The sequence below is a fragment of the Calonectris borealis genome, chromosome 4 (assembly GCF_964195595.1).
Source record: "Calonectris borealis chromosome 4, bCalBor7.hap1.2, whole genome shotgun sequence".
Classification (NCBI taxonomy): Eukaryota; Metazoa; Chordata; class Aves; order Procellariiformes; family Procellariidae; genus Calonectris; species Calonectris borealis.
The window spans coordinates 20,233,240-20,246,308 of record NC_134315.1 but is presented as its reverse complement, the minus strand read 5'-3'; the positions used below and the strand labels follow the sequence as shown (position 1 = coordinate 20,246,308).

Sequence of the window (13,069 nt, the reverse complement as noted above, 5' to 3'; positions counted from 1 at the left end):
GTCCCTGTCCCAGAGAGCTTACGGACGTAAGAAGATAAATGCGCTGTGAGGCCACTGCAGCGGAAAGAAACACATGGTTTCAAAGAAAATAAATTGCTCTACAACAGGAAGGCAGGAGAAAGGTGGTTTCATAAATGATGCTTGGCTTCTCTAAAGTCTAAAACCAGAGTCAGCCTATAATGGAATGCATTTCCACTAATGAAGGATCCAATGTACGTTGTATATTTAGTTTGGATTTTTTTGTCGTTGCTCATCTTGATGGCGTTGATCCCAGGCACTCTAACTTTGCTGTATGAGTTGCTGAAAATGTATCAAACGGATTACCTAAATCTTGAGGTTTACTGGTCCATCATTATTTTTCTAGCAATCACCATGGAGTGTGGCTGAACTGTTTCAGTCCTCAGTTAGCCACACAGCAGCAGTGGACAACTTTGTGCAATGTTCTTTCTTTTTTTTCCAGTTTTCGTGATTCTTCCTTTTGCCATTCATACTTGCCCACAGGTCATACTTATTCTTCTTTAATACAGAATCTAATCTGTATTATTACGTCAGACTCTTAAGCTTTAATGGCTTTTTCCATCCATAGCATTTCTATTTTTTAAACTCTGTCTAACCATTCCCATTGCATTTTCAAAATGGTATTTGGCCTCCAGCTCTAAGGATAAAAGTCTTCATGGCTTTCTACTGGAAGAGGAGAGAAGTCACTTGGCATGGAAGGCAACACAGGCACGGGGCTGGCACCCAGCCAGCTGCCCATGCTGGAGGTAGCAGCAGAGCCTTTGACAAGCCCATGGCACACCCCAGCTTTAAAATGCCCCTGGATTTCTTCTCTCAGCTTCACGTAAAGCGTTATCTGGCTCTTGGAGAGCTAGATGTGCACCACGGATGTGCAGACAAATAGCGGTAGGGAAAACGGGGACAGCAGCACTATGCGGTGTTACCTCTGGAGTGGCTGCCTTCAGTTCCCACAGATGCTGCTTAGCAGCACCACGGGCAGGCAAAGCAAACAAGTGTAGGGTGAAGAAGCCTAGTACAAAAAAACATGCAAAAACTAATACATCTAATGGTCTGTGCTTTAGTTCCTTGCGAAATAAAAGATTAAGAATGAGGAAGGGGAAACAAAGTTTTGGAGGAAGCCTTTGCAAGACAAAAAGATCTTTAGCATCAGTGAATGTTTTGCAGGATGAGTGGTCCCTTTATTGGCCCTTAGATATGTAAGGTATATCCTGGTCCTGTTTTCTCAAGTTTTGGCTTTCTAATGCTTTAGTATTTTCATTTGAGACTTGAAATACTGCTTTTCAGTCTGAGATTTTCTGCCACATCTGCCTATTCAAATGTTTTTTACTGCAAGGAAGAAAGCAAGATTATGAAGAAGGAGCTTTAGATAAACGGAAAGAAGACAGACATGTTGGGCCTGAGGGAGTTGGCTGGACTCTTCTTTCTTCCTTTTTTTACCTGGCAAAGCAATGAACTACACTTACAGCTTATGATGCAAAATAAATCATCTGCACTTTTGGGAGGGAAATATGAACAGTATCTTCTGGAGTTTCCTACAGGTTCCCTCTGCCCACATTAAGTTGAAAACAAAAGCTTTTCTCTGCCATTCTCTAGGTTTCCAAGTCATACATCATCTCCTCTAACAAGTGCAGTAAAAAGCATACTTAATATGCACGTATGAATTTACGCATGTAACTTATTATAATATAAAGGTCTTTCACATTTAGAGGTATATTGTAATCTTGTTAGGCTTGTATAGCTCTTATTATTAATGGGAATAAGAGGCGGTGTCTCTGTGAATACAAATACATTCTTTATAATTGCTTTAAGTAAACCAAAGTTAACCAAGACAAAGACAACGTTGTATGAATCCTGTGTTCTCCAGTATCTTACACCAACATGGCACTCTGCTTAAAAAAAAATACTTGAACACATCTCCTCATGTGTGCACACCGGAGGACATACGGTGCATTTCAGCTTTAAACTTGAATTTCCTTATTTTTGCAGGTTTAACTTATTCCCTTAATGATAGTTTAACAGGCTTTTTTTTAATTGTTCAGTTTTGTTTTATTACGGTTGTCTTAAAGGCATTTTAGAGATATAAAGGTTATTAGAGGAATAGAAGAAGGAAAGATTGCGCAGGCATGCACACAGACTTATGGAAGAGCGTGCAATAGTTATTTCCATCACACTGTAATATAACAATCTCCATGTCAGTGAGTGAAACATTATGTTTTTTCAGTTGAGATGTATTATCTCAGCTAAAGTATATTAGACAGTCTGCTATGTTATGTTCTGCTCCATCTGGTCAGTCATTTAGGTTCAATAGCAAGTATCGATGGAATTGTTTCTTATCAAGTGTTTCAGTGCGGTTAAATCCTTGATTTGGTAAAACAGTCTGAAAAAGTAATTACTGTGCATATGCAGATTTTCCTGTTTTTGAAGTTTATGGCACCCAACCGTACTGAAAGTAAGCAGAATTAGAATGGGGAAAATTGAAGAAATGCAGATTTCTATTGCTTGCACTCTACAGTCCCTAGTTCGCAGCAGCCCTACCCGAACTCCTCTGTCAGGAGGGTCAGGGCTCTGGACTGGGACACAGTAGAGACAGAGATAAAAAGCAGCAGCTGTCTGAAAAGTACCCTTCTTCCCTAAATTTATGGCCACCAATGAGCATACTTGTCCTCCTTTTAGCCGTGCTAGCTTTTCCAAACTGCACTGCTATGGCAGAGAACAAGGGCAGCTTTTGGACCATGCACTTTGGAAGGCATAGCATTTAAAAATGAAAGTGTCTGTCCCAGCAGGGTTATAGAGGACTACCAAAGCAGTCACCTTGGTTCCTTATATGATCAAAAGAGGCAGTAGTTTCAAGCATCTAAATGAGATACTTACCTGATCCCATTGGTGAAGGAGAGCATATACATACTTTGGTAGAGCAATGAGGGACTCCGCTGGGCTGACCAGGGAGCTATAAAGGACCCAGGTGATTCCAGTGGTCACTTCTTGTGCCATAACTTAGTGGGTAGGGCTTTTGGGTAGGAGCGTTTGATTCTTGGATCTCTGTTTTCTGGAGCTTTAAACTCACTTTCATTTCTCAGGAGCTTAGATTAACTGGATCTGAGCCCCTGAGACTTGTGAGGCCAGGAAAAGTCAGCAAAAATAGTTGACTGAGTGTGCTAGTGAGAAGGAGTTTCTGTTAGGAGGCAGATATATTCGTTTCAGCTTCTTGCTGCAGGAGTTGTTTATTTATTTTGCATTAAACAGTTCCTGGGAGCAGAGTGCTCCCCTGGGAACAGGGTGCCAAGATTTTGGGCCCCCATAGCTAAGAGTTCTGATGGTCCCTTTACCCCAAATGAGTGCTCAAACAAATAAAGAAGAGGCATCAGGATCATTTCTGTTTCTACGTGTGTTTTGGTCTGATCTCAATCCTGTTGTCCGTGGTTCAAGAACGACTAGTGCCTTATGCCTCTGTGGGGACTCATAGAAAAGATACATTTCGTGCTATATCTGAATTGTAACACTATAAGCTACCTGTCTCTTCAGGCTAGGATGTTTCTGAGCAGGAATTCAAGTCTATATTTAGATCCCTGGAGCCTTTTGCATCGCACAGTTGAGGTGCTATTAGCCTTTAGGCACCTTCAGGTTACAGTAGTCATGAATTCTCAGCAGTCAGTATAGCTCCTTCGGCATTCAGCACCTAAATTCCGCGCAAGTCTCAGGTGCAAAAGCTGATGGTTTAAACTGACGTTGCTCCTCTGAGTGACAGATTTACGCCAGCTGAGAATGTGGTGGTGGTGGTTCGATTTATGGGACAAATGTGCGGGCATGTGAGGGATGAGCAGTAGGGCCGGGAGTGCCAGGGCTCTTCAGGACAGAGGCAATCTGAGACAGGAAGGCTGAGCACCCAAGCCATGTGTAGCTGGTGCTTCTTTGCCCTGATTACCTTAAGGTCAGTGTTTTGAAGATCTCTTTTTGCCCTTTGCTTTGCTTGGAGCTCACTAAACGGCTCCACCCTCAGTAAAGCGTGCATCTAAAAATTCATAAAGTGGCTCTGACAGGGTTTCCCAGTCCTGCTGAGCATTTCCACTCAGGAAGGAAGGATATGACCATGACTTGATTGTTCTAAAAGTATCTTTGATGTTTTGCTCCAAGTGTTGAAGGAACATGCAAATGATACCCTAGCTTGTAAAAATCAGGGACTTCAGACAGGTTCTTTTTCCAAAGAAACCAAAAGGTAATGGTGACCACAGGATATATTTTATTGTCCTGCCTTTCCCCCAGAAATACTTATTTTAATAAAAGTCATCCTCTGGACCCCTAACAGTTTTCCTCTGTTTTAAGGTATGGATTATGGTGGAACAGCTGAATGCAGGATGAATCATGTATTGAGTCATCTGAGTATATAATGTTATGTTTGTAATACATTTTGTTATGTCTATGGTACATTTATGCAATTATTGTGTTACTTTGTACTACTCCACAACTAAGATGGGTTTTGCCTGGTATTGTATAGATGGCAAGAGAAAGGGAGCTCCTGGTTTGGAAGAATATACAGTCTGGGAGGGGAAGTGGTGGAAAGGGTGGAAGGGAGGAAGGTGCAGTAGGATGCAAAGGGAGCTGTCTGTCAGTGTATAGCAGAACAGTGACAGCAAGCAGTGAAACCTTCCAGGAGCACACCACCTGACAAATGTAGTGTCATTTCAATACCTTAGATGCTTTCCAGGAGAGAACTATTTCACTTACTAGCAAGATGCAGTAGGTCTTCCACAAGAGACTGTAACTATAATTATGCATCCTCTGCACATCCATGTGTGTGTATTTGCATGCATATATGTATAGGTTCATCTCTATTACACATTTGTTAAAAATATGCCTTCCCTGTTGCTGTTTCTCAACAGGAAGAACGTCGTGTGATTTATCTGGGTAAAATCAGACCTGACACAACCCGAACAGAACTGAGGGACCGGTTTGAAGTTTTTGGTGAAATTGAGGAGTGCACAGTAAATTTGCGGGATGATGGGTAGGAACTTTTGAGATTACTTCCTGTTTGGGAGCTGCCATATGTAAAAAATTATGGCAGTAAGATTACTGGTATGGGAGTTACCAATGTAAGTGCTGTGACAGATGACATGCTGAGTTCAAAACCTTATTTATTTTCTTTCATCCTTATTTATTAATCTTGCTAGTTGAGATTTCCTGTCCCAGAAATAAGTATTTAGCTGCATGACAGGACAATCATGCTGATAAATGGATGCAGTACTTCTGGCATTTCCACTGCTGGATCTCCTGCAAGTTCTTGCTTTCAGGAAGGGGTTACACTAATGTGTTCAGCTTTTGTTCACAACGGTGTTTTTCAATTGCAGAGACAGCTATGGTTTCATCACCTACCGCTATACTTGTGACGCCTTTGCTGCTCTTGAAAATGGATACACTTTACGCAGGTCAAATGAACCTGACTTTGAGCTGTACTTCTGTGGACGCAAGCAATTTTGCAAGTCTAACTATGCAGACCTAGGTAGGTATTTTGCTCTATGTGAATTAAAGTACATAACTGGACATAACATAACATAACTGTAACTTGGGAGAATTTAGGGTTTGCCTCTTTTGTGTTCGCTGCGTACATTATTTAAATGATTGGAGGGGTTTAAAGGAAGTGGTTTTCACTTGCTGCAAGAAGTTTAAAAGTACTAATCTGAGCTCTAATCTGAGCTGGCTTCTTTGAGATATTTCAGACTGTGAAAATTCTTTTAAAGCCCATTTCCATCGTTATCAAAAATAAGTGCCCGATATTCAATAATAGATTTCCATATTTAAATGATAGCACCACAGAAACCTCCTGCATGCTTTACGATTCATTGCTATGCTATGACTGCTTGGTTCTAATACCTGATTTATTTATATGAGCGATAACCAGGGAACAAAGCAGATGCCTCACCCCCAAAAATTAATTCTGATTCTTACTTTACCATGAGTTGTGCTTAGATATGTAGAACTTGCCAGAGACGCTCCTTAAACACAATTCATAGTTTCTCATGTTTGAAAGCTAGAAGGGCCTGTGACCAAATCTGACCCTTAGTATAGGAAAGGCCACGGATCTCAACTAGTGGTTCTCAAATCGTGCTTAAGCATCTATGTATGAAGGTGTCTCCTTGCAGGGACTTCCAGTCATGATGTAAGAGGCTCCAGCCTGTGGAGAGCTTAGCAAATCTCTTGGTGTTTGCTGTCCCACTGATGTGGGGCAGTATGCATACAGTCTCCAGACCCCAGTATGCTATGATAACTCCAGTCCCAAGTGTGCATACTGGCTGCCATAACACATCTGGGGCTGTCCTAGTCCTGTCTGGGCGAAAATATATGGTTCTGTCCTATGCTCTGGGTCAGGGTGTGATGCTTCCCCTTGCAAGGATGTTTGGAGATGTTCAAAGTCTTACAGCAGGAATACTGATGTTAAGTATATGCATAAAGAGACCATGCAGACTACGAAAACATCCTCTGTAATATTATAATATATTAAAAACTCACTTCTTATTTAATTACCTTTTAAAATGTAACGTATTCATTAGGTGTTAAAACTTTCCTAATACCTGTATAAATAGACTAAAGTTATGGGAGATACTCTTTTCTGCATGACATAGCAAGGGACATTTTGCTATTGAATCTATATTAATCAGATACTGTGTTTTTTTATGAATAAATGACCACAGTCATTAAAATCTCTCATAACCCTGTAACACAGTGCTAATGAAATCTTGTATGTGCTGCCCTCGGCTTTGTACAGTGCAGGAAGTGAATACAGGTATATTTTTTCTAACCAATTGATGTCTTTTCAGAATAAATGATAAAGATGATACGCATTGTTCACAATGAATATGCTATAATTCACTTCAGTGGCTAAACAGATAATGTAAAGCTAAGAAAAGGCAATTGACTGCTGAAGAGATATAGGGTTGATGTTGAAAACATAAAAGGTAGCAAGGCATTTGTTGAAATGGAGGCTGATAAAAACAGTAAAACCAGATTGAAGTCTTGACTTGATTTGACTTATCTTCAGCAGTGGAAGCCAGGGTCGTGTCTGTATCTCAGAAAATCTGGGGTTTAAAATAAGTTGTCTGAAGGGAACCCTCTTGAACATTATTCATCACTGGGAGTATTCCCTGGCAGGTCTCTCCATACTGAGTGGGATTCCCAGAGTATCTGTGAGCAGAGTATTTTCACTTTGTCCTGCTGACAGCTTGAGCTTCTGTACTGCATTCCCTGTATTTTGCAGAGTATCTGATAGAGCTACATAAGGAAATGGCAGGATGAACTTTAAAATTCATGAGCTAGTACAAGGACAGAGAGAATTAATCAGCCTTGGGTTGAGTACAGAAGAAAGAAAACACTTGAAAATAGTAGTCAGAAGTTTAACACCTCTCCTCTGTGAGAAGGTATTGTCTTAACAGAACTTGTAATGAACATTTAATGCACAGTGTGTCTTATAGTGGTAGATGGGGAGTTCTGATTAATTCAACACAAGAAATGGCAAGAAAAGGGCACTCTCATAAAGGAGCTGTGACACAGGAACTGGGGAAAGCCAGTGTGAAGCAGGGATGACTCCAAAAGAAAATTCAGTGTTTGCAGCCGTGTCAATAATTGGACCTGTATGGCCATAAATGCACAATCCCTCCTCTGCGCTAGGAACAGACTGACGTCTGTGTCTGAGCAGCTAGCAAAGCTGGAGGACGTATCACAGGTCACAGGAGCTGGACCATTATTGCTGCTATGACTTATCACGTATTCTGCAAAAAGCTGAGGAGCCCACCTGAGATTGCTTGTACGGTGGTGCAGAGGCCCTGCCCTTAATTGCTCACACTCTAAACCAGCAAACCCCGAAAAAATCAGAGTGGAAGCAAAACCAGAGATTCAGGGAGGTGTAGTGACTTGTACGAGACTCTGAGGCAGGGCAGGCAGAAGCAGCAGTGTCCCCGGCACGTTGCCCGCAGGCTGCCCTGGCTTTCTGCAGAACAATCCCCCTATTACCTTTCTCAGGAGAAGTAAGTCTTGGATATTGCATGGTGGAGTTTTGGGTAAAGCATTTGTGAAGATTCTCTGGACTACTTTAAGACCTATACATAGCAGTGTGTCGGTGCTCAAGTCCTTGGAGAAACTGTTTTGAGTTTACCTGCTCTATATGCACATGGAATTTACGGTTCTCCCCCACTGCTGATGACGTGTTCTGCTTTTGTTAAGTCCTGCTTCTTACCAGAAAGCTCTGTCCATACCTAAAGCTTCTCTGATGACCGTTTCTGGACTTTTGTCATCCCATAAAGTTGTGGTTGTAAGTGGATTGTTTCTGCGGTGCCTTGTTCATACCGTTGTACAGAGAAAATAATATAAGTACTCGCTAACGGTTCTTGCCTCTTACCTAAACTTGCATCCTTTGGGTTTCAGATTCAAACTCAGATGATTTTGATCCTGCTTCCACTAAAAGCAAGTATGACTCCATGGATTTTGATAGTTTACTTAAAGAGGCACAGCGGAGCCTGCGTAGGTAACATGCATCACACCTGCGGAAAACGGAGGGATGGCGAATACCTCACGGACATCACGTCCTTCAATAATGGACAATTAAAAAGTCATACTTAGGAATTTCTCCTACTTTACACTCTCTGTTCAAAACCATGGTTTACATGAACACAGCTGCTCGACGAGTGGAGAGGCGGGATGGCTGTCCAGTAAGCACATGCGTGTCCATGGGTGTCAGCTTTGCTTTCGCGGGTGGTCGGTGGCGGGGGAGCCGGGCGTTCCTTGCGAGTTCGATGCAAACCACGAGACACGGCAGCAGTTCCACAGAGATACACGTACAACGATGAACTGCAAAATCTGTACATACTGCATTTTAACAAAAAAAAGAACAAAAACAAACAAAAAAAACAAATTTGAGAACAACGGCTGCTGATGTCTGGGAATCAGACATTGCATTTTTTTTTTTTTTAAATGAAGCTGCTTCTCACAACACAGTGATAATATGACAATCCAGAAGAAACCACAGGTCCCAGAAGCCTACAATCTGTTTTAGCTTTGTTTTAAGATTTTTCTTTTCTTTGGGTTTTTTTTTTTTGGGGGGGTTTTTTTAGTCCTTGCAGAAGACAAAATGAAAGGCTCAAGCTTCCCTAACATTTTGAAGTTTCATCTTTTAATTCTGACACCCATGTAAATGTCTACAACGTTGATCTTCCACAGCAAAATTTTCAAAGCCTTGTTAATGGTCAAATGTGCAGCTTGTTCAGCGATTTATTCTAATGAGCGGACGTGGTGTTACATTATTAATGAGAGTTGTATATAACTATCTGGGTGTGTGCACAGATAGTTTATTTGCTACATTCTCTAAAGTAGTTGAGTATTTACAAATGTTAAATGGAGTATTTTTATTTATGTACATACTGTATGACGATGTTCTTTTTTGTTACAGCTATGCACTGTAAATGCAGCCTTCTTTTCAAAAACTGCTGAATTTTTCTTAATCAAGAATACTCAAATGTAATTATATGAGGTGAAACAATTACTGTACACTAACATATGTAGAAAGCTGAACTTACGCTTATATATATTTGATTGTAAAAAAAAGAGAGAAAAGCGTGTGGGTGAGGGTGTGCGTGTCTGTAAGTGTGCGTGCGTGTGTCTGAGTGCAAAAATGCTTTACACACATTCATCCCTTCTTTGGTGAGCTTATAAGAATTTTGTCAAGAATTATCCTAGCCCAAAAGGTATTAACCACTTCTGCAGTATTTTTCCACATTTTTCTCATTGCTTGATTTTCTTTTGCAGTTTTATACACTGAATTTGTTAGGGGAATGAAATTTTCTCATCTAAATTTTTCTAGGAGATACCATAATTTTATGTAAAGTCTCTCAAATGGGTAATCATTAAGAAATGTTTTTATTTTATGTATCAACAGTAGTTTTGGAACTAGAGGTCAAAAATCTTTTTAAAATGCTATTTTGTTTTAATTTTTGTGATTTTAATTTGATAAAAATATGCTGAGGTACTAAGTACAGTATGATTTTTACAGTAATTCTGTGTCTAAACACTGTTCTTGAAGCCAGTAATCTTTTCATTGGCAGAGTTTAATGATGGTATTTATCTATATTTTTTACAGTTATGCATCCTGTATAAATACCAATCCTTCATTCCTTTGTTTACTAAAGAGACATATTTATCAGTTACAATTATCCTATTTATTATAAATTATGAGATGACTAAAATAATGAAAAGGCCAGTGGAAATTTTATACCTAGGATGCATGACGGTTGTCAGTTTGGAGTAAGTGCTTCGTTTGGAAATTCAGCTTTTGCAGAAGCAGTGGGTTGTTCCTTTTTTTTTCTTTTTTTACTATGCACTAGCATGGCCTCAGATGTGCCCATGACATTGTTGCTGATGACATTGCTTCTGCTAAATTAAATAGAAACTTCAGGAACGAAAAAAACCACAAGAGTAAACTACTGCTATTCTGAGCATCAGAATTTCATCTGAACTCGGAGTCTCTAGACTGAATCAGCAAAGTTTGGAATTTGCTTGCGAATGTATAGATTTGGTATTCTATTACTGTTTGGCATTCATGACTCCTCTTAAAGGTATGGCACACCTAACTATTTAATCTCCTTTCCCACTCCCAATCTTAGAAAACCGATTCCACCCCCATGCCAGTGCAGTTGATTTTAATGGCTGCATTCATTTTATCACCAGCATATTGTGTTCTGAGAGATTCCACTGTCTGTCCTGTCGGATGCTTGCTTGATTTTTTGGCTTCTTATTTCTCAGTAGATAGATAGCAATAAAAAAAAAAGAAAAGAACTTTTTCAGAGGTTCCGTGTTACGACTGTAACATTCTTTAATCTGCATAATTCTTGTTGTTGCTCTGTAGGTTAAAAATGCAGGTATTTTAACTTTGTGTGAATGCCAAACTAAAAGTTTACAATTTTCCTTTCTGGATTTTGAGTATCTTCTGTTGTAAAGAAAAATATTAAAAGCAATAAATTATTTTTAAGAAATCAATATTTAGTATATCATATTATGTGTTCAAGGACCAGATGCATTACCTATTTTGCCTTTAAATTTCTGTGATTAAATTTTAAATACATTCTCTTTTGCCCTAGATTGCTGACATGAATTGGTGTGGGGTTTGGGCAGGGATTATTTATTTTTCACCAAGCAGGCATAATGACATGAGTCAATTTTTTTTTTTCACTGGCCTGGCAGACATTCTGGTCTTGAAGATGGCTTTCCTCTGTGGATTTACAAATTACATGTGAAATTAATAGAGTTAGGATTGCTGAATAAAGCTACTTGTATCCTTTGTAGACACTGTAGTAGGTAACCCATCAAAATATAATCTCGGTGTTTCCTTTTCTTTTTTTCTCCCCCAAGAACATTTCAAATTAGCACATGTACCACATTGTCACCAGAGGCAAATTGCAGCATAGCTCTGTGTGTCTTTTAGATGAAGATTGTACTGTTGCTTTCATGCTGTGGTAAGTACCACATCTGCAATAGAGGTAACAGAACTGGTACTTAGAAACTATGGTCTTTCCTAGAGCTGTAACAAAGTAATTCCTACAGAAGGTAAAATGATCCAAATCCAAACAGAGGGAGCCTAAAATTGAAGAAAAATATCTGTGCTAAACTACTCTGAAAAGCAGTTGGGCTGCCATCACCAAGAGCAGCACTGAGAGGAAAGTTTGTGCCTCCGGGTATAATACTTGGGTCAGTTGAAAAAAAAAACCAACCACACCTTCTTCTTATCCCTTTAGATGTAAGCTTACAGTAGGTAATGATTATGTGTCCTTTTTGATGGCTGTAACGAGAACTTCAATCACTGTAGTATAAGATCTGATCTATAAATGACCTAGAATAGCCATGTAATATAATGTGATGATTCTAAATTTGTACCTATGTGACAGACATTTTCAATAATGTGAACCACTGACCTGATGGAGCTACTGTAAAATTTGCACAGTAGGTGAACATGTAAAGCTATTGGTTGGACTATGCTGAACAGGGAAAGCGAGATACTAGTTAAGCCCAAGCTGGGCTATTTTCCACCTGCCAATTCTACATGTACTTTTGTGGTTTAATTCATTGTATGAAAATTCCTGTGATTTTTTTTTTTTTAATGTGCAGTACACATCAGCCTCACTGAGCAAATAAAGGGAAACGAATGTTTCAAATCCATTTCTGTTTCTCTTTTTTATCACAAGTGACAGGTTTTCCCCCCCCGCAACTGGTCGTGTACTGGGTTTTCTATTACTCTTTCTAATGGTCGTAATTGATCTCAGATAGTAGTCCAGATCACGCCTGCGTTACTGCACTTTGGGCAGGGGACAGAACCACTAGTTTTAATGTATTTAATGGTAGAAAGGTGCTATCTGCCTTTCTGCCATGAGTACCCAAGGCTGTTGAATGGCCAACATAAACCTTGTCGGAAAACTTTTGAAAAATGCTCAGTGGAGTTTTAAGAGTTGCTGGCTCGAGTTAGGAGGGGGGGGAATGTAAGGGCTTTTGTATGTGGCCGTGCTTGGATCCAAGTTATGCTGGTAGTAGGGACTGACAGGTCCAAAATGGTTGGTGTCTTCCATCCTGAGATGATACCTGTACTAGGAAAATGCACCATCAGGAGAGTCCTTCACCAGCCTCTCTGTCTCAGCAGGCAGGCTGGGAGGATCGGACAGGTAGGTGGCTGCACAAGCATGGGTTTTCTGAATCCTTCCTGGACGGTACAAGGTGCAGCACGGTGGGCTTCCACACCGGCATTGCCACTGGGCAGGCAACAGCTAGGCGAGGGGCTGGCAAAGGCCATTCACAGCCCTCTCCTTTACACGCACATAAAAAGGGGAAGGAATTGCTTTTCTTTGGTTTGCCCAGGGTTCCTTCACAGGTCGCCGACGTACCGCTGTAGGCCTCTCCTGTTCTGTCAACAGCTTTCTTGGGGGATTAACTGCACAGCACTGAGTCTTCTTGTCTTAATGTGTGCCTCAGAAGGTACCCGAGGCAGGATGCGAGGAGCAGTGCAGGGCAGCCTACGCAGCTGGTGGGC

The 13,069-nt window shown here is 40.5% G+C and overlaps 1 protein-coding gene across 2 annotated transcripts in view; it reads left to right on the top strand.

Moving 5' to 3' along the window:
* PPARGC1A (PPARG coactivator 1 alpha) overlaps positions 1 to 12,406 on the top strand; it is a 382,417-nt gene extending 370,011 nt beyond the window's left edge. For both annotated transcript variants that reach the window (XM_075148865.1, XM_075148866.1), the window contains exons 11-13: positions 4,896 to 5,017; positions 5,361 to 5,512; positions 8,428 to 12,406. In XM_075148865.1, coding sequence (XP_075004966.1) covers positions 4,896 to 5,017; positions 5,361 to 5,512; positions 8,428 to 8,531 — 378 coding nt within the window. In that variant the 3' untranslated portion in view covers positions 8,532 to 12,406. The remainder of the gene's footprint in view (positions 1 to 4,895; positions 5,018 to 5,360; positions 5,513 to 8,427) is intronic.
* Positions 12,407 to 13,069: the final 663 nt, after the last annotated feature.